The sequence below is a fragment of the Lepidochelys olivacea genome (genome assembly GCF_965140295.1).
Source record: "Lepidochelys olivacea isolate rLepOli2 genome assembly, chromosome: 19".
Classification (NCBI taxonomy): Eukaryota; Metazoa; Chordata; order Testudines; family Cheloniidae; genus Lepidochelys; species Lepidochelys olivacea.
The window spans coordinates 8,250,131-8,270,144 of NC_140429.1; the positions used below are offsets into that span (position 1 = coordinate 8,250,131).

The 20,014-nt window shown below is 44.8% G+C and overlaps 1 protein-coding gene across 1 annotated transcript in view; it reads right to left on the minus strand.

The window, feature by feature from the left end:
* MYOM3 (myomesin 3) overlaps nucleotides 1-20,014 on the minus strand; it is a gene marked incomplete at its 5' end in the record, with an annotated part of 59,650 nt that overhangs the window by 24,310 nt on the left and 15,326 nt on the right. Inside the window, 14 exons of the mRNA XM_084652153.1 lie at nucleotides 4,179-4,293; nucleotides 4,370-4,548; nucleotides 5,547-5,673; nucleotides 6,751-6,938; nucleotides 7,626-7,747; nucleotides 9,046-9,220; nucleotides 10,172-10,355; nucleotides 11,256-11,383; nucleotides 12,500-12,553; nucleotides 13,261-13,460; nucleotides 13,768-13,909; nucleotides 15,475-15,636; nucleotides 17,161-17,301; nucleotides 18,057-18,101. Coding sequence (XP_084508279.1) covers nucleotides 4,179-4,293; nucleotides 4,370-4,548; nucleotides 5,547-5,673; nucleotides 6,751-6,938; nucleotides 7,626-7,747; nucleotides 9,046-9,220; nucleotides 10,172-10,355; nucleotides 11,256-11,383; nucleotides 12,500-12,553; nucleotides 13,261-13,460; nucleotides 13,768-13,909; nucleotides 15,475-15,636; nucleotides 17,161-17,301; nucleotides 18,057-18,101 — 1,962 coding nt within the window. The remainder of the gene's footprint in view (nucleotides 1-4,178; nucleotides 4,294-4,369; nucleotides 4,549-5,546; nucleotides 5,674-6,750; nucleotides 6,939-7,625; nucleotides 7,748-9,045; nucleotides 9,221-10,171; nucleotides 10,356-11,255; nucleotides 11,384-12,499; nucleotides 12,554-13,260; nucleotides 13,461-13,767; nucleotides 13,910-15,474; nucleotides 15,637-17,160; nucleotides 17,302-18,056; nucleotides 18,102-20,014) is intronic.

Consider the following 20,014-nt stretch of genomic DNA (forward strand, 5'->3'; position numbering starts at 1 on the left):
TCCTTTAATGCCTCAATCATTCAGCGCCCTCACTGACTGTTTTGGAGGCTTCTTGTGATCTACTTAAAAAATATTGTGCTGTTAGTTTGTGTGTCTTTAGTTAGTTTCTCTTCAGATTCTTTCTTGGCCTGCCTTATTTTACTTTTACACTTGACTTGCCAGTGTTCATGCTCCTTTCTATTTTCCTCACTTGGATTTGACCTTCAATTTCTAAAGGATGCCTTTTTCTCCTCTAACTGCCTCTTTTACTCTGCTGTTTAGCCCTGGGAGTGGTTTTTTTTTCTTTTTTCTTTTTTGGTTCTCCTACTATTTTTTTTTGTTTGAGGTATATATTTAGTTTGAGCCTTTATGGTGTTTTTATATATGCATGTAGTTTGCAGGCATTTCACCCTTGTTGACAGTTCCTTTTAATTTCCATGTGACTACCTTCCTCATTTTTGTGTGGTTCCCTTTATTGAAGTTAAATACTATGTGGTGGGTTTCTTTGGTATGTTTTCCCTACAGAGATGTTAAATTTTATTACATTATGGTCACTATTACTGAATGGTTCATCTATATTCACCTCTTGGACCAGATCCTGTGCTCCACTTAGGACTAAATCAAGAATTGCCTTTCCCCTTGTAGGTTCCAGGACAAGCTGCTCCAAGAAGCAGTCATTTATGGGTCCAGAAATTTTATCTTTGCAGCCCTTCCTGAGGTGACATATACCCAGTCAATATGAGGATCGTTGAAATCACTCATGGTTATTGCATTTTCTGCTTCTCTAATCTCCCTAAGCACTTTATAATCACTGTAACCATTCTGGTCAGATGGTTGGTAGTATATTCCTACTGCTATAGTCATAGAATCATAGAATCATAGAATATCAGGGTTGGAAGGGACCTCAGGAGGTCATCTAGTCCAACCCCAGGCTCAAAGCAGGACCAATCCCCAATTTTTGCCCCAGGTCCCTAAATGGATTGAACTCACAACCCTGGGTTTAGCAGGCTGTTCTAGCATGGAATTTCTATCCACAGAGATTTTATGGCACAGTTTGATTCATTTAGTCCCAATCACTAGAGGTTTTTAAGAATGGGTTAGACAAAGACCAGACAGGGAAGGTCTAGGTTTATTTGGTCCTGCCTTAGCGCAGGGGGCTGGACTAGATGACCTCTCAGGGTCCCTTCCAAGCCTACATTTCTAAGGTCCTTTATCCAAACAAAGCAGGACACAGTGTCCACACAGATGACTTCACCTTTCTCTCTCTCTCTGGCACACAGTGCAAACAAAGATGGGATCTGAATGCAAAGAAAGACGGGTTTCAGAGTAACAGCCGTGTTAGTCTGTATTCGCAAAAAGAAAAGGAGTACTTGTGGCACCTTAGAGACTAACCAATTTATTAGAGCATAAGCTTTCGTGAGCTACAGCTCACTTCCTCAGATGCATATCGTGGAAACTGCAGCAGGCTTTATATATACACAGAGAATATGAAACAATACCTACTCCCACCCCACTGTCCTGCTGGTAATAGCTTATCTAAAGTGATCATCAGGTGGGCCATTTCCAGCACAAATCCAGGTTTTCTCACCCTCCACCCCCCCACACAAATTCACTCTCCTGCTGGTGATAGCCCAAATTCCACCATGATTTCAACAATTTCCATCCCACCACCAACCTCAGCCTGGTCCAGTCCACACAAGAGATCCACTTCCTGGACACTACAGTGCTAATAAACAATGGTCACATAAACACCACCCTATACCGGAAACCTACTGACCGCTATTCCTACCTGCATGCCTCCAGCTTTCACCCTGACCACACCACACGATCCATCGTCTACAGCCAAGCTCTGCGATACAACCGCATTTGCTCCAACCCCTCAGACAGAGACAAACACCTACAAGATCTCTGTCAAGCTTTCTTACAACTACAATACCCACCTGCAGAAGTAAAGAAACAGATTGATAGAGCCAGAAGAGTTCCCAGAAGTTACCTACTACAGGACAGGCCTAACAAAGAAAATAACAGAACGCCGCTAACCGTCACCTTCAGCCCCCAACTAAAACCCCTCCAACGCATTATTAAGGATCTACAACCTATCCTAAAGGATGACCCAACACTCTCACAAATCTTGGGAGACAGGCCAGTCCTTGCCTACAGACAGCCCCGCAACCTGAAGCAAATACTCACCAACAACCACATACCACACAACAGAACCACTAACCCAGGAACTTATCCTTGCAACAAAGCCCGTTGCCAATTGTGCCCACATATCTATTCAGGGGACACCATCACAGGGCCTAATAACATCAGCCACACTATCAGAGGCTCGTTCACCTGCACATCCACCAATGTGATATATGCCATCATGTGCCAGCAATGCCCCTCTGCCATGTACATTGGTCAAACTGGACAGTCTCTACGTAAAAGAATAAATGGACACAAATCAGATGTCAAGAATTATAACATTCATAAACCAGTCGGAGAACACTTCAATCTCTCTGGTCACGCAATCACAGACATGAAGGTCGCTATCTTAAAACAAAAAAACTTCAAATCCAGACTCCAGCGAGAAACTGCTGAATTGGAATTCATTTGCAAATTGGATACTATTAATTTAGGCTTAAATAGAGACTGGGAGTGGCTAAGTCATTATGCAAGGTAGCCTGTTTCCTCTTGTTTTTTCCTACCCCCCCCCCAGATGTTCTGGTTTAACTTGGATTTAAACTTGAAGAGTGGTCAGTTTGGATGAGCTATTACCAGCAGGAGAGTGAGTTTGTGTGTGTATGGGGGTGGGGGGGATGTGAGAAAACCTGGATTTGTGCAGGAAATAGCCCAACTTGATTGTCATGCACATTGTGTAAAGAGTTGTCACTTTGGATGGGCTATCACCAGCAGGAGAGTGAATTTGTGTGGGGGGGGTGGAGGGTGAGAAAACCTGGATTTGTGCTGGAAATGGCCCACCTGATGATCACTTTAGATAAGCTATTACCAGCAGGACAGTGGGGTGGGAGTAGGTATTGTTTCATATTCTCTGTGTATATATAAAGCCTGCTGCAGTTTCCACGATATGCATCTGAGGAAGTGAGCTGTAGCTCACGAAAGCTTATGCTCTAATAAATTGGTTAGTCTCTAAGGTGCCACAAGTACTCCTTTTCTTTTTGCAAAGAAAGACGGTATTCTGTATTTTCAGAGAAGTCCAGAGCTACATAATTTAGATCATTTCTGGCCACTGGACTTGCTCATCTATATCCTTTAATCTTGTCACTCCATTTGCTGTTGTTAAAAATGAATAAAAATGGAACTAAATATTTAATAAGCAGGTTCTTATCAGAGTATTAATAAGATTTTTAGAGAAATCTGTCTTGGTGTACCCCGTTAAAAATCACAGCACGGCATCTCTGAGATATGTAGCAAACTCCCTTTCTATGGATGCTTGGGCTGTTGTGATAGACAGTGTTTTCCCCTAAAGCAAAGGGTCAAATTCATCCTTTGTGTAACTGCACTGGAATAAAATAAAATGTGTTTATGCCAGGGCTAAATTAATCACATTTAGCAGGACAGAACAGATTACATCCATGCAGACTGAAACACAAAATGGGACCATTTTTATTGCACATGGTCCAACTGTGAAGCATGTTAATATGCACTACATGCAAGCCAGCTGGTCCTTATACTTAATCCTCCCTCAGTGTGGGGGGGCTGGAGTAGAGGATCTTTTGAGGTCCCAACCCTAACCCCCAGCCCTACACTCCTGTGATTCTGTTTGCACTGCAGGTGCAGTGGGTACTCTCACACACATTGCAAACGTTTATCATAGCACAAGATGAACTGTAAACTCAGCTAATCAGTAGTGAAAGAGGATGGTCCATTGGGTAGGATGCTCGCCTTAGACTGGGGAGCACTGTGTTCAAACCCCTGCTCTTCCACGGACTTGTGTGTGAAGTGTAGCAAATCACTGAGTGTCTCTGTACTACAGAGAAATCTAGCATTCCCCTACTTCACAGTGTGCTGCGAGGAAGGATAAATGTGTTGGAGATTACGAGGTGCTCGAACCCTATGGTAACAGGGACAGGAGACGTATTGTAGATAGAATACTCTATTTTCCCCTCACACTTCAGCCTGTGCAATTAACCCTAGTGTCTTTTTATTGAGAGGCATTCAACAAAGACAGAATTTGTTCACCCTTAGGCTCATACCTGGTTTGGTTTCAACCACCACAGGATCAGAGGGAATGGAAGGTAGACTAATCCCTGCCTTGTTCAATGCCCGTACTCGAAAAATGTAGCATTTCCCCGTCTCCAGGTCAGAAACCTGTGGAAACCCAATGTAATGAATTACTCCATGCTAAATAATAAAGAATGCTTGCCTGCTTGGCTTGTATACAAACCCTCATGTGGGTGTTGGCTGTTGGCTGCTTATTTAGTTGCTTCCATTCCTCTGACCCCTCTTCACAGACATCAATGTAATATCCAGTGACTGGACCTGCTCCTGTATACAACGGTGCTTCCCAGTGCAGCATCAGGTTTGTGTCCCGCACCTCGGTGAACCTCACATCATAGGGGGGGCCTGTTTGGAAGAAAGGTAGACTGTCACACAGGGACATCACAACAGACGATGCAGTAACGTGCCTCTGGTGTGAGCCTCAGATCGCAGAGGGCAGTGAATGAATGGTGGGTTCAGAAGAGGTCCTTTCTCCAGCAGGCTTTGTATGAAAATGGCCACGTTGTCCTATTTAATGTCATCTGTACTTATGTAACATACAGAGAGGTTTACATAGTGCGTCAGGGTTCCCCATTCTCTGGCAACAGGATTCCAGAGCATGGGGCTCCCAACTGGCTACATGGTGTAGTGTACAATGATCCTTCTTCTTCTTTATTATTTGTATTACTGTAGCACCTAGGATCCTAGTCATGGACCAGGGTCACATGGTGCTAGGCGCTATACAAACAGAACAAAAAGATGATCCCTGTCCCATAGAGATTCTCCTCGTGCTCTGAGGATGGGATCTCAGAGCCTGAGGTGCCTGCTTTATTTTGTAGCAGATGACTTATTTTTTTCCTGTGTTCCTTTAGTACAGTCCCAGGAAACAGGGTGTCCTAAGCTAGGGGCCATGGGGAGCTGCACCTCTGTGCATGCCTGAGGTAAGAGGTGCTTCTCCGGGACCAGCATGGTTTGTATCTCCTTGCCTGGTGACATGTATGCTAACATTTTAGTGAAAGGGATTCAGATTCCCAACTCACCTGCGTGACTGGGAGATGGGCCCAAGCTGCAAAACTCTGGCACAGATTCCAACCCCAGCCTTCCCAAAATGTGGAAGGAGCTCTGAGCAGGGCTTCTGGTTCAGTCTGCTATACAGATCACAATACGGCTCCTGATGCAAACTTCCCCAAAGTTTAGTGTGTTTGAATCCAGGGTTCTTACCAGAGCTCATCAATATGACCAAATCCATAGTTTTCCAAAAATCTCATAACATCACAGAAGAGTAAGTCAGTTTATCTTATGAAAGGGGGATAGTTAATGTCCCTAGAATTGTTTTCTGGCTGTTGCTGACATGTTGTCCTTACCTGTCTGTGGCATCGTCCATTCCTCACACTTGAACAAGTCACTGGGTTCAGATACTTTTCCCACTCCCGCCATGTTCGTCGCACAAGCACGGAACTCATAGAAATGTCCTTCATTGAGGTTGGTAACCTTTGAGATCAGAAGCAAAGAGATTATTAGCATAGCTTTGTATAGTACAGTGTGTTTGTAATTAGGATCTTTAAGGGCATGTTTTTAGGATGGCATGGAAAGGGTTTATAAAAACCCCTCCTAACCTAGTAACAAAGAGCATTTGTAGATAATTCAGTGCATCTGTTAAAAACATCCTGCGTACACATTGTGTTAGGAAAGAAAAGAGCAACCTGCCAATTAAGATACCCTTAAAACATACTGTTGCCCCTTTGGCCTGAGTGGTTAGCCAAAATGTGGGGTCTTGCAGAGTTGTTTCTGTTAGGAGGAGAAATGACTGATATGAGTCAGGCATAGTCTTGGTGTAATCTGGTGTGTTTACAAAAAACTTACACAAAGTCTTGTTTCCCTGAACAAAGTAGAAACAAACCACAGCAGGCCATTTTTTTTTTTTTTTGGCTCAGAAATCCCTAACTCTGCTACTCCTGTGAGCTCCATGTCCAAGGAGCCATATCCCTCTACTTCTGCTTCGAGTCAAACTCACAGCTGCTTCCCCTGGCTTTTTGCTCTAACACGCACAACCTGCAACAGATATCCTACACCTCGCAATCAGGGAAGCTCTTCAGTCCACACAGCTGAGCTCTGACCTACTGTGTGGCCTAGGTCCTTGGGTGGTAGCCCCCACACCCAATGCCAGAAAGGGGCTTGATTGCTCTTTCTGTTGAGCCGGAACGAGACCTCAAAGGATCTTAGTAACCCTGTAGAATAATTAGTAAGAGATGTGTGATGCTGAATTATGATGAATTAAGAATAGCAGCAACATTGTATTACTCAGAACTCTCCAAACAGCCCCAGATGCACTGGGCATCAGACTGTGGGACAAACTTGAACTGAATTGCATCCCCCAGGTCCAACAGAGAAGTTGTCAGACTTACTGGGGACACTCAAAGGTGTGGGATGAGGAACAGGGAAAGAGCAAGATAGGGAGGGGGTCTGGGCTACAGAAGGGTCAAGGCTGGAGGAGGAAAATGGCTCACCTCTTCATCTAGCCATCACTCCCTCACACAGAAATGCAGTATTGCATTATGAAATCAATACCTTGTAAACTCGTTGAACAATAGGTCTGATGTTGACTTCATGCCAGTCTAGCTCAGCAGCATCATGCTGATCTAGGAAGTAGCCCAGAATCTTTCCTCCTCCTTTGTGCTTTGGGGCTTTCCACCCAATAGTCATGTCCTTCTTCCCACAGCTCAGCAGGGCAAAGTCACGTGGGGCTGACGGACGAGCTAATGGTGAGGACAAAAGAGAGAGGAAAATAGATATTGTATGAAATATATTTGGGATCCTGCTGGCGATCCAGAAAAGAGCTGTTGATGTTGAATCAGTGAGAGTGACTTATCTGTGCCAGGCATGTTCACACTGGGCTTGATTTTCATTTGCTAAGGCCCCTTTACACTACTCTGGCTATGTAAAGGGGCCTTCAAATGCGCCTAATTTTCATTTAAATTGTTTGTGGGGAAACTCCTGGGTGTTTCGGAGCTTTATAGTTTTAACTGGTGCAGGGCAAATGCAAGAGAGGGTCGGGGGAAGGCAGCAGTGTGAGATAATGGAGAATGATGAAGGCACGTGATATGACTGCTGGGAGGCTACTAATGGGGTCTGCACCGGAGAAGTGGAAGATACTGAACCAGATTCTCTGCTCTCTTGCATTTTGTGTGGTCACTTACACCTGTGCCAAGTGCATGCAATGCAATGTGAAACACTAACAAATCAGAGTGATAACGTTCTACAGTCACTTTGGACAAGTGCAAATGAGGAGACAAGCCGCATGTCAGGAGAGAATAAAGCCCCCTCTACCTCTACCTGCTTAGGGGTGGGATCAATTACAAATGGCTAGACCCAGCTGTGCATAAAAGATACATTGACGAGGGAGCTAGTTTTCTGTGCGTGTGCATGTGCAATGCAATACTTACAGATAGCCGGCCTGACAATGATGGGGTCAGATTCTGGTGAGCTGTCACTCACTCCTGCTTCATTGACAGATTTCACACAAAATACATACTCCTTCCCAGGCTGAAGCCCTGGAACAGTAAACCTATGAGAGATCATTAATTTGCTTGCATGTAGGTGTTCAAAGTAAGGCAAAGAGCCCTTTGGAAGAAAACGGCATTTCAATAATTTTATCAGTGTGCTACAATTTATTTCTGTGTCATGCGGTTCTTCACCCCTGTAGCTTAAAGCGCATTGACTCACAAAAGTGTTACCGATAGAACAATCAGTAAATAGGGGTCTGATCTTGAGAGTTATTGAGCTGATTCTAGGCACTACAATTCCCGATGAAATCAACGGGAGTTGTGGGCATTTGGCACCTCTCAACATCTGGATCCGATAAAAGAAACTTTAGTGAAGGCCTTCTGCACCGGGGCAAACTTGGAGAGAGAGGGTGTTTAATGGCTGTCTCCCAGCTCTTCTTATTGGCTCAGTCTCATTCACACTAAGGTCCCTTTACACTGCTCTGCCTGTGGAAAGGGGACTTAAAGTTTTCACTCACCTTGAGACCTCTTTGTGCTGCCGGACTGCTGTAAAGCAGCCTTTATGTAAATGAGAATCCGGCCCCATTGAGTTTCAGCCTGACAGGTATCTATGCTCTGATGCCACCTGCCCTTTGTGGGCACCAGCGCATTTTACTCATGGGGTGACTGAGCATGTGCTGAGCATCCCCTAAAACGCATTCCACGAGAAGCATCTATTTCAGACCATGCCTGCCCACTGTCCAAAATTGCACTTTCTGAGGGAGTGTGGCCTAATGGATAGACCACTGGACTGGGACTCAGGAGACCTGACTCTGCCACTGGACTGCTGGTGACCTTGTGCAAGTCACTTTCCCCTCCCTGTGCCTCAGTTTCCTCATCTGTAAAACGGGGATAATGTTACTGCCCTTCTTGGTAAAGGGCTATATAAGAGCTAGGTATTATTACAGGCATTTTCTAATTCATTAACATCAGGCCGTATAACAAGAGGCATTCCCTTACTCCCCATTCTTGAAAGATGACACATTGTTAATCCATAGAGCAAATACAAATGGTCTGTTGTTCCACAGACACTGCAAGATCTACCTCCCCAGTAATGACTGTGTTCTGACAACACATGGAAACATGTGCTACTTTGCTGCCCCACATGTTAATTTGCCTCAGATGTTAAATTAAATCTGGACATTCCAGAACCTGAACAGTGGTTCGGTTCTAAAAACAGGCAAAGGTTTCAGATGTGTGTTATGTGTGCTCGTATGTGTAGGGGAATTCTTTTTTTATCTGCACCCCATTCCTACCATAAACACAGAAATCCAAGTGAATGCACCGTATTTGCTGAATGGAGGTCAATTGCTAAACTCACTTGTTACACGTCACGGGTTTATTGTTGACAGTCTGCCATTCATTTGTCCCAATCTCCTGACAATATACGTAATAGCCGAGGGGCTCCTGATCCTCCTTCAACTTATCCCAGTGCACAACAACAGACGTCTTGGTGTCTCTGAAAGCTAGAACCTGAGAGGGAGGTGGGAGCGGAGCTGAAAAAGGGGAAAAAATGGAACAAAATAAGGTTTATTCTATTATAAATTGTAACTCAGTTCCAGGGGTGACTTGGGATGTTTGATATCCTCATGGCCGGGGCATCATTTCCCAAAGCAGAGCACAGTGTCTTGATCCAATCTCCTGATTGCAGCCTGTGGGTGTGTCTGTTTGTCTGTCTCTAGATTTATAAGGCCTCATTCTCCTCTCACACCATTGTAACTCCATTGATAACGCAGAAGTTACTCCTGGGGTTTATACCTTCCTAAATCAGAGGAGAATCAGGCCCCAATTCCCAACTCCACATGCTGTTTTGGGGACAAAATACAAAGGTCACACTAGATGGGAGCAGCCAGAGGCACAGAACACCCTGAATGAACTTCAGGCCACCTTCAAACGAGAGAATGAAAAAGGCCAGCACAAGGCCTAGAGGCCTAACTTTGGCATGACACATGGGAAACACGAGTCTTTGCCTCCTCGTATTCTAGACATCTCAGCCCAAATATTACACAATTATCGCCCCCAACCAAACATCCCATGTCCTGCTGCTGCTCATCCTGGAGTCCCCAGAGACTGACTCCGTCACCCACCATTGTAGAATAGGGCTGTGGCCTTCCTTCTTGTGCTGCTATGTGCTACATCTGTCTTAGAGCATGTACGACACAGGAGACATTTGAGTGAGTCCCAGAAGTATGCTTGGAATGGAATATAGGGACTTGATCTGTTTCCTTTTTTTAATAACTTTAATTCCAGCCTCATTGGTTGGTTAGATTTACGCTGTGTGCTGAGCAACTGCAATGTAATTAAATATGGATTTAAGGCTTTGAGAGACTTCCTGAAGTCCAAGTGAGAGCTGTAATGGTGTACCGCAGTGCACAAAGGAAAGAGAAAAGAAGCCAATGCATATCACCTTTTCCATGTTATTAGTGTCATGCTTTTTATATTGTTACCTAATGTTGTTCCAGCAGTAATGGGCTCACTGGGCAAGGATGGCTCGCTTACTCCGTATTTGTTAGCAGATCGCACTCGGAAACAGTATGATTTTCCCTTCACAAGATCAAAGAGTGCAAATCTTGGGGAATTCACCGCCATCTCCAGATTGACATTTTGCCAGCTGTTGCTGCCTGCAATGGACTGGAAAGGAAAATATGGCAATTTACAATCCAGAGTGATGAAAACTGTCTGGAGCGGTTACTCCCCTGGTCATACAACATAACTGTGTACTGTTTTTGAGAAATAAAGATCTTCTTTACCTGAACTAAATATTTCTTGGGGGCTAATCTAGCCCCTTCCTTGTCGGCCACAAAGGGCCTCTTTGCAGCAGAGGTGGTGCAGTGCTACTGTGCAGATGGGGAATGGACGCGTGGGGGTAAGATATGAATGGAGCAGGGGAGGGACGGTGGGAAGCCAGAATGTTTGGTACTGTGCAGTTCCTCCCATCCTCTCTACTGCTGATGGCTGGGTAAGGCCCCGTGGAGGTTATTCCATCCATATAGGGGGAGTAGTTTCCTGCATGTGGCCTATGGAAGGAAGATTCCTTCCTCCCTGCCTGCTTGTTGGCTTATCATCAGGGGCCAGGCATCAGGATCTGGATTTACGCTCTTTTACATTTAGTACTAGTGAAAGGCTGACAGAGCCATTTCGGAGGCAGTAGGCCTTCAGTTACCCACACAATGTGCACAGCACTGGCAGTTTCCCCACACACTGCCCTCTCCATGTGTCTCGTTCCAGATCGGGACTGGCCATGCTTAGGAGAGAGAGCGTAACTCAGCATCCATACCTCATTGCCTCTCTGCTGAGGCTACCCTCAAGGGCACCAGTTGTGTTAGTGCCTTTGTGATGTGCAAAGCCTGTCTTCAAATCACCCACTCATTGTACACAGCCCGCCACTGACAAGCCATCAGCTGGTAAAAGCATTCTGTCACTACTGACCTGTGCTGGACTTGGAGCTGTAACCTAGAGGTAAAAGGGGATGTATTCCACTGCCAGTGTCCAGAGTGGTAATATTCACCCTTCCATAGATTATTTCCTTACCTTTTCCACATAATAACTCAGTGGCTCCTTGCCTCTGGGATCTGGTTCATCCCAGGAGAGGGCCACGTAATCTTCTCTGATCTCACTCGCGTGAACATTGGTGGGTGGCAAAGGAATTTTAATCTTGCCTGTGGGAAGCAAGAATTTGATACCGGTTCAGTGATAACATACCAGGAAAGGAGTCTCCTATTAAACAGGGATGTTTATGCTTTTTCAGTATCAGGTAAGCTCCTTTGGTGTAAAGGAGAGGCCTTTAACTCTTTGCATGCATTGGGGATATATATGTGTTCATTTGGTTGTCAATGGTCTGATAATTTTTAATGATAAATTATTTCATTCTTTGCTTTCATCTTCTTGTTTAAATAAAGGGATGTAGCTGTCATCATACTCTCACTTGCTCTGGAGGTACAAAGGGCCCACTGCACTGCCTGCAGTGTCCACCTTTGAGTACATTACTTTGCCAGTGTCCCTTTCCATTACACCCAGTTTCAAAACACTAGAGGATTTTGCGGTGCACATTACCAGAACCTTGTGGTCCTTCTTAATCCTATGGCCATGTTCCTCAAGCTCCAGATACAACTTCCTCTCAGGAGTTGAACTTGTAACATAGAGTTCCAGATGGCTGTGTCTGGGCTGAATTCTAACCCTCAGCAACCTCACAATGGGTTGTCTCCACAAGTAAAATTTTCAAAAGTCCCTACATTCCATTTTCAAAAGTGAGTTAGGATCCTAAGTCCTATTGAGTTTCAATGAGACTTAGGTTCCTAAGTGCCTAAGTCACTTTTGAAAATGAGACTTACGGCCCGATTTTTAAAGGTATTTTGGTGCCTAGTGGGATTTACAAAAGCATCTGGGTGCTTAACACCATGGTTAACACTCAGTTAGGCATTGCAACACAGTGAAGAACAACGCCTAAATACCAGTAAAAATCTGGGCCTTTGTCACTTTTAAAAATGGAACTTGGGCACTTCTGAAAATTTTATCCCATAATCCTTTGCTTTTAATAAAAACTCTACACTACTTCTTAGACTGAAGTCTCTAGGCTTGACACAATCACAAGTCTAACAGTATCTAATAGCTCCATTATAAACTGGCCTTGTATTTTGGAATGCTTCCGTTGTCTTGGAGTGTAAGAAAACATTTTCCTGTGCATATTTCCTCCCAGAGTCCTATGAAGTATTATTTTGGCATCATTGTACAATAACAAGCATTAAAAGGAGGGTTAAGTTTACGTTTGAAATTACCTTCCAGTTCATCTTTGGAAATTGTAATCTCCTTTCCATCATCATAAGGGATGGCTAGTGATTTAAAAAAAAATCAATATTATTCACAAGGAGAAAAAGCCACAAGTTTAGTGAAAAGACAGAGACAAGAATCCTGAGTTTCCCTATATGCACACAAAGCCCATAAGCTGGGGTAGTTTGGCCTTCTCCCTTTCTGTAACAGTTTGTACCAAGAGAAGTGTGACAAACTGAAAACTAATTAAAAAATTATAGGAACTTCCTTGACATTAAAAATACAAAAACAATCATTTTGAGTTAGACACATATTAGGCCCAGATTCAGTTTACCCATTGCCACTTTTGTCTTCCCATTGCAAGCACTCCAGACAGTCAGGGGTTTGTGAGCAGAGCTTGAGCACTGTTTGGGTAAGAGAGTAACACATGGAATGATAGGGACAGACACTCAGGTGGTGTCAGTCATCCTGGTTTCATTGGCTTCCCTGGAGCTCTGATGATTTACGTCTGCCGAGGATCTACTCACAGTCTTTGCCTACCCAGTGCTGTTCACAAAGTGAAAATGGTGTTTTAGGTCAGTCTGTCTCCAGCTTTTTCAGTCTGGACCAATGACTTCAGCTCGTGATTCCAGCAGGGCTGAGGCATGTTTGCAGCATAGGGGCTGCAGTGATGTTTATGAGAATAGGGCACTTGGGATAAGTCATCCCAAGTTAGCGCCGCAGCCTCACAGAGCACATAGGGGAATAATATCCTGTTTCTGATACGTACTTATCACTCTTTTTTCCTCATTGGGGTCTTTCATTGTGACTGGGTCGCTGGCCTTGGAAGGGTTACTGATGCCTGAATGGTTGACAGCCTTTACCCGGAACTGGTATGTCTTTCCCTCTGTGAGGCACAAAACAGGGCACCTGCAGGTCTTCACGGGCATTTCATTATATGGCATCCACTCGTCTGTGCCTGCCTCACACCTGCAATGAAGCAAGACCATGCAGTACCTCCATGGTGTTCCCCCAATGTGGCAGTGGGCCTTCTGCAGGCTATAACTTTGGTAAAGAGACTGCTCAGTGCAACAAACATATGTTTACTCACAGGACTGCAGGCTGGGTATTTGCTGCTTTATTTAACTGCATCACAACATAATTGGGGTGGGAGGAGAAAATTCCCATTGATTAAACAGGAATTGAGGAGTGGAGCAGGGTGCCATCCCATAATATTCTGGGTATCCCCAGTAACCCTATCATGACCACTTTACTACAATAACATAAGCATACAGACCTTTCAATAAAATAACCGAAGATTGGACTTCCTCCACTATCGCTGGGTGCTACCCAGGAAAGGAGCAGGCAATCTTTATTTACATCATGGCATTTCACATTGAGGGGGGATCCAGGTGCACCGGCTGTTGCTGCCGTAGCATCTAAAGGAATATAGAGCAATTCTGTTAAGCTGTTCTTTCCTGCTTGTGTTCTGAATCTTTCAGTCTCCAAACACTCTGTTGTCTACAGAGAGAGGTTGTCATTTTGTGTTCAGCTTGCTGCAGAGTGCAACAGAGGAGACACACACACTCTGAGCTCTCTCTCCTGGAGATATTCATCCTGTTCTTTCCTCCTCTTCTTATTCATTTGTATTGCAGTAGCATTTAGGGCCCCATGGTGTTAGTGCTGTACAAACTCAGAGCAAAAAGATGGTTCCTGCCCCAAAGAGTTTACAATCTTATCTATACTCTTTCTTGTTTCATTGTTGTCTTTGAGCGTGTAGGGAAAACAAACTGTCTGATCTGCATGGTGAGGAAAAAATCCACATTTTAAAACTGTAGATAAATGCATTGAGCTATAAAAGGAAGACATAACTCCAGAATACAACAATGGAGGAACTTCCTATATTATACTGTGACCCTAATAAAGGTACAAGGAATGGAAAATATTAGCAAATTCAATTCTGAATAATTCATATTAAGAGTAATTTCTTTTAAGATTAATAACAAGGTCAATTTTTTTTTAAGATCTTGAGAAGAACAAGAACTGACCTACTCAGGGTATAAAAAAAATAATCCAGCATCTGATCAGAGTGAAAAACATTTGTCATGCTGATAAAGCAAACAGGTCCTGCAATTAGAACTGGACAACTGTCCAGCAACCCTGACCTTGTCTTGTAAATCTGAGTAAATGGCTGTTCAGTAACTCTTGTAACTGAAAGCCCACCGTCAATTCTCTGTTTGGCCATTAAGGGCTAAACTGGGTTCCCCACATCAAATCTGAGACGTGTGGCACAGAGCACTTCTCTGAGGGAAGGAATTCGCCCAATGGGGTAATGTCGCCATATCATGATGCTTCTGCATCCCTTGTGGGGATCACTGGCAAGAGTGTTTACATAGTATTGGTGCCATCCCTGCTTTCCCCTTACCCATCCCAACCCTGCCCCCAAATCCCACTGCATAGGGGAGCTGCAGAGCTGAGCTCCATGGTATGCAGACCCCCTGCAACAGCTCCCCAAGTCCTGTGCTACTTTGGTTCTGATGTTTCTTGTACCCCACATTGCTGTGGAGAAGGGGGCAGGATTTGCCCCCCAACCCCACCCCAAAAGCAAATGAAATCTATTCTCTACCTCCAGTACTGCCTAGGCCACATCTGATAATTACAGGGGGAAGGATGTTGTGTGTGGTAAACAGGTAGGCCTTTGTTTTCTGTGTTTGGCACTAAGGATTCTGCTGTCCACAGAGGCAGGCAGCCATTTAATGCTCAGTTCAGTGGAGACTGCTACAGAGGAAACACGATGGGAAGTCAACGGGATTTGTGCCTAAAATCCCAAGTGCTTAAGTCACAACTGAAAACGGGATGCAGGCACTTTTGAAATTATCACCCTTGGGTTCAAGTTGGGGGCAATATGGGAAGGCCTTTCATTGTGAATGAGGCTGTGAATTTTCCCACCCCAATGGATCGGAAAAGGCCTTTTGCTTTAAACAGGATAGAAATCTCTAGGTACCTCTAACAAACACGTAAGCACTCTGCTCATTGTACCCGTCCAGTGTAGGGACATGGATAGTGTAGAATCCCTCGTCTTCTTTGTAAGCACACAACACGGTCAAAGAAGCCTCGCGATCCAGACACTTTATTTGCTGGCGATCGGAATCCTTCAGAAACTCGCCTGCAGGGAAATGAAAACTCAGTGGAACTCCACCTGAATGATGCCCTGTTCAGAGGGGCATGTAGCACTTGCACAGAGTGTAAAATGCTAGCAGGACGGGCACTGCAGGGGACCCTGGGCCTATGCTAACACAACACTGCTGCACAGCTAGCAAGGCCCAGATCCTCAAAGAGATTTGATTTCAATGGGAGTTAAGTGCATGAATACCTTTGAGTTGCTGAGCCCAAGTTACTTCTGCCTAGTAGTAGATCTGAGGCATTACAGGCTAAGCTCATTAGCCAGATGAGGAACAAGCTCAAACCCCTGCCTTCTGAGACACAGTCACACTCTGGCCACATCCTTCTATTTGCAAAAAGAAAAGGAGGACTTGTGGCACCTTAGAGACTAACCAATTTATTAGAGCATAAGCTTTCGTGAGCTACAGCTCACTTCCTCACTTCCTGAGGAAGTGAGCTGTAGCTCACGAAAGCTTATGCTCTAATAAATTGGTTAGTCTCTAAGGTGCCACAAGTCCTCCTTTTCTTTTTGCGAATACAGACTAACACGGCTGCTACTCTGAATCCTTCTATTTGTTATCCTTTGCTCTTGCTGTACACCAATGCGGGAGGTTTGGGACTAACTTCTACTCAGTGCGGAGGAACCTGAGCCAGAGGAGTAAGTCCATTCACTCTCAGTAAATAGCAGGCATTTGTCCTGAGGGCCACAAGGAGCCATGACACATAGTAACAGTAGCTAGCACTTTTCATGAGCAGATCTCACACTGTCATACAAAGGAGCTTGGTACCCTCATTTTACATATAGGGAAACTGAGGCACAGAGCAGGGAAATGACTTGCCCAAGGTCACCCAACAGGCCAGTGGCAGAGCCAGGCTTAGAATCCGTGCACAAATGTACACCAAGCCAGTGTATTTTGGCTCTATCCCCAAGCTTTGGGAGAGTTCAGATATGGATCTAAACTCTGTGATCCAGGCCCATCTCTAGAACACAGCGCAGTCTGCTGCTTGCACAGCTGATTCTAGCAGGCCTACTTGTAAAACAAAGGCAGTCTTACTGTGTTGCTCCTGGGATAGGTGCAGCCTCCCACAGTTTAAAGGCACAGAGGCAATTCGCATCCTGGCAAAGACCAGTGTCCTTGATTTTGCCTCTCTGTTTGTAACCTACCCTCCTACGGGCTGTCTGGGAGGCCTACCTTTTACTTCATTCGCCAGTGTCTCCTCTGGCTTTACAGGAATATAATAGCAACATTTTGCACTTCCACTGTGTAGAACCAAGGTTCCTAACAACTCTTTATAAACATGAATTAATTAAGGCTCATGTCACCCCACGAAGCAGGTCTGTATTCTTATCCTTGTTTTACAGATGAAGAAATGGAGGCTCAAGTTAAGGGACATGCCAGAACTGGGGCAGAACTGGGAACAGAACCCAGGAATCCTGGCATCCAGTTCTCTTCTGCAAGCACTAGACCAGAGCTTATAGGGGGAAAGCAGTCGTACCAAAGAAAGCTATGTGGATATGAATACACACCATCTCTGAACCAGGTGATATCTCGTTGGTGTTGAAGTAGATCAGAAGAAAAGAAGCAGGAAAGGGTAAAAGGTTCCTTCTCTCTGGAGAATAGGGGCTTCAGTGAAAAGGCAAAATCTGCCTCCTGGCCAATGAGTGATCCTATGAAACAAGAGCAAAACCATGCAGCCATGATTAAGGCCACAGTTTTGTCACGGAGGTCACGATGGTCACAGAAATCGTGAATTTGAGTCAAACTGAGTGGTGTTGTAACCTAGTGCTCAGGGTTGCAGCGCCACTCAGATTTGGTCCTTCTGCCCCTCTGTCTCCTGAGAGGTGGATGAACCAAACCTGAGTGGCGCTGCGACCCCATGTGCCAGTCTCAAAGCCCAGCACGGGGAGCTGGCCCCAGCTCTGTGGAACAGGAGCTGCTGTTTTGGGGTGAGTGCGGGACTCCTCATTCTGTAATCCCCACCCTGCTTTCAGAACATAAGAATGGCCATACTAAATCAGATCAAAGGTCCATCTAGCCCCATATCCTGTCTTCCGACGGCGGCCAATGCCAGGTGCTTCAGAGGGAATGAACAGAACAGGTCATCATCAAGTGATCCATCCCTTGTTGCCCATTCCCAACTTCTGACAAACAGAGGCTTAGGACACCAGAGTCTTATCGGTTTTTCCCCACACCTCTGCTGTGAAATGTACTAAAAGTTTCCAAGCCCAAATGACAGCCCTAGTCACGATAAAAACAAGAGGCTCCTCGGTTCGTGTCATTATTGTGGTCATTCATCTAGTGCCATAGGTATGTGTAGTGCTTTTCATAAACATCAGGCTACTGGGAAGAGGATCACCTTGTCTGAATCTGTGCCGGGGGCCTCGGCCCATACATAAAAACTCAGCAACAATAATTTACTCACTTTTGTATATTTCTGAATCGAATCCTGACTCTTTCCCATAATATTCTGCAAAAGAAGGGGGAGGGGATGGGAGGAATAAACACATTTAACAAATTTATGTTTCAATATTTATCTTCCTCTTAATAATATGCAATGATACTTAACTCTTATGTATTGTATCACTTCTTCGAAATATGGTCCACTACAAACATTAAATATTAGCCTTCAAAACACACCTGGGTGGTGACTTCTTCAAGCAGGAACACTTTCCAATAGCCTTTTACTAGCTTAACAAACTGATAAGGATCACTTCACCCATAAGTGAAATGCAGCCACCCCTGGGGCAGAGCCTGGCATCTACTCAACACCACATGGCAACACTATGCAACAACACAGGAATGGAAGGGAAGAAGAATATTCTGTTGAAAGTGCTGGGGAGATTTAGGACAGCATAACATATTAGTTACTGAAGCTGGAATATGGCCTGGACACCAAGGTTAAGCTGCCGTACCACTACAGAAAACGATATGGGATCTTTAGTGACCACATATGCCTGGACCTCAGGTTTGTGACTCATCCCAAAGACAGCATGTCCAGAAGTACAGAATGTTCCAAGACATGGGCTCACTACTGGCTCAGAGGGAAAAGTGTCATACACTGAATCACCAGCAGCGCTTATTGCGGCACCTACGTGTTTCTTGGAGGTCTCTCCCATGAAAACAACAATCCTAGCCAAACCTTGCAAACTGCTGGGATCACAGAACAAAGTCTAGTGGCTTTGAGCTTAATGCAACGTAATCCCGCAGCTGAAGGAACTGAAGAATTCCAAAACAAGATGAAAATGATTGTGTTTCTTAAACCTCTCATCCTAAATAAATGCATATAAGAATTGATCACATTCATTCTTTCTCAGTAGCCAGTACATGGCAATTAAAATGGATGGAAATCAGGAATCTCAGACCGGGACATTCTGATATCTTTTCCAGAAGTGATTTTCTGTTGCTGTGATGAAAGGGAAGGCAGACAAAACTTTGCACTGCTATGGGGAAATCCCACATTCAGAAGTAGCCTCTCACTTGTTGTTTCCATCTGTCCTGGGCCACAATGAATCATGAAGGTGGCACGCTTTGAGCGTGGCATGAGGAGTGGGGAAGGGAAAGCATTGCTTTAAGGGCATACCTGCTGGCCAGGTAGAAAGGATGGTCCTAAATGAATGAAGCCATGTGATAGCATTATACAGTCATAGGCAGAAGATGGTGAATGGGTGGCAATGACTAAAGAGGGGAGTCATGGAGAACATCAAAGGGACATGCTGGGTTCATCAAGGATAACAAAGAACCCCAAAATATCATTGATAGGCAGGGCAGCCCCACTAACCTAGAGAGCCGTTTGGGCTTGGGACCGCCTAAGACATCAAAGGTATGTCAGGCAATGCAGGGGCCAAGAGAACGACTGCCAATGGCCTGCTTAGTGGGACATGGAGAACTTCCAGGCCAAGCCCTATGGCTTTGCTTTGGATTCTGTTTTCAGACTGTTAAACACAAATAGCAAAAGGAAGGGGCATGTTACCAGGACGGCATCAGGCAGGGTCAGGGGAGAAGGAACAACGCAGGCCTGCCAACAGCAAATGTAAGAAGCAATATTTGGAAGTGCCAATAGCATAGAGTTCTGCTCCGACCAGAGACTTCATAAAGGAGAATTTGATCTGGTACTAAGTGGTGCTAGGACAGCTGTCTCCTCCAAGGAGGTTTTCTATAATAGATTCATAGATTCCAAGGCCAGAAGGGACCCTAGTGATCAGCTAGTCTGACCTCCTGTATAACATGGGCCACAGAACTCCTCCAAAATAATTCCTAGCACAGATCTTTTAGAAAAACATCCCCCAACCCTTGGTAAATTGTTCCAATAGTTAGTTACCCTCACTGTTAAAAGTTTAAACCTTATTTCCAATCTGAATTTGTCTAGCTTCAGCTTCCAGC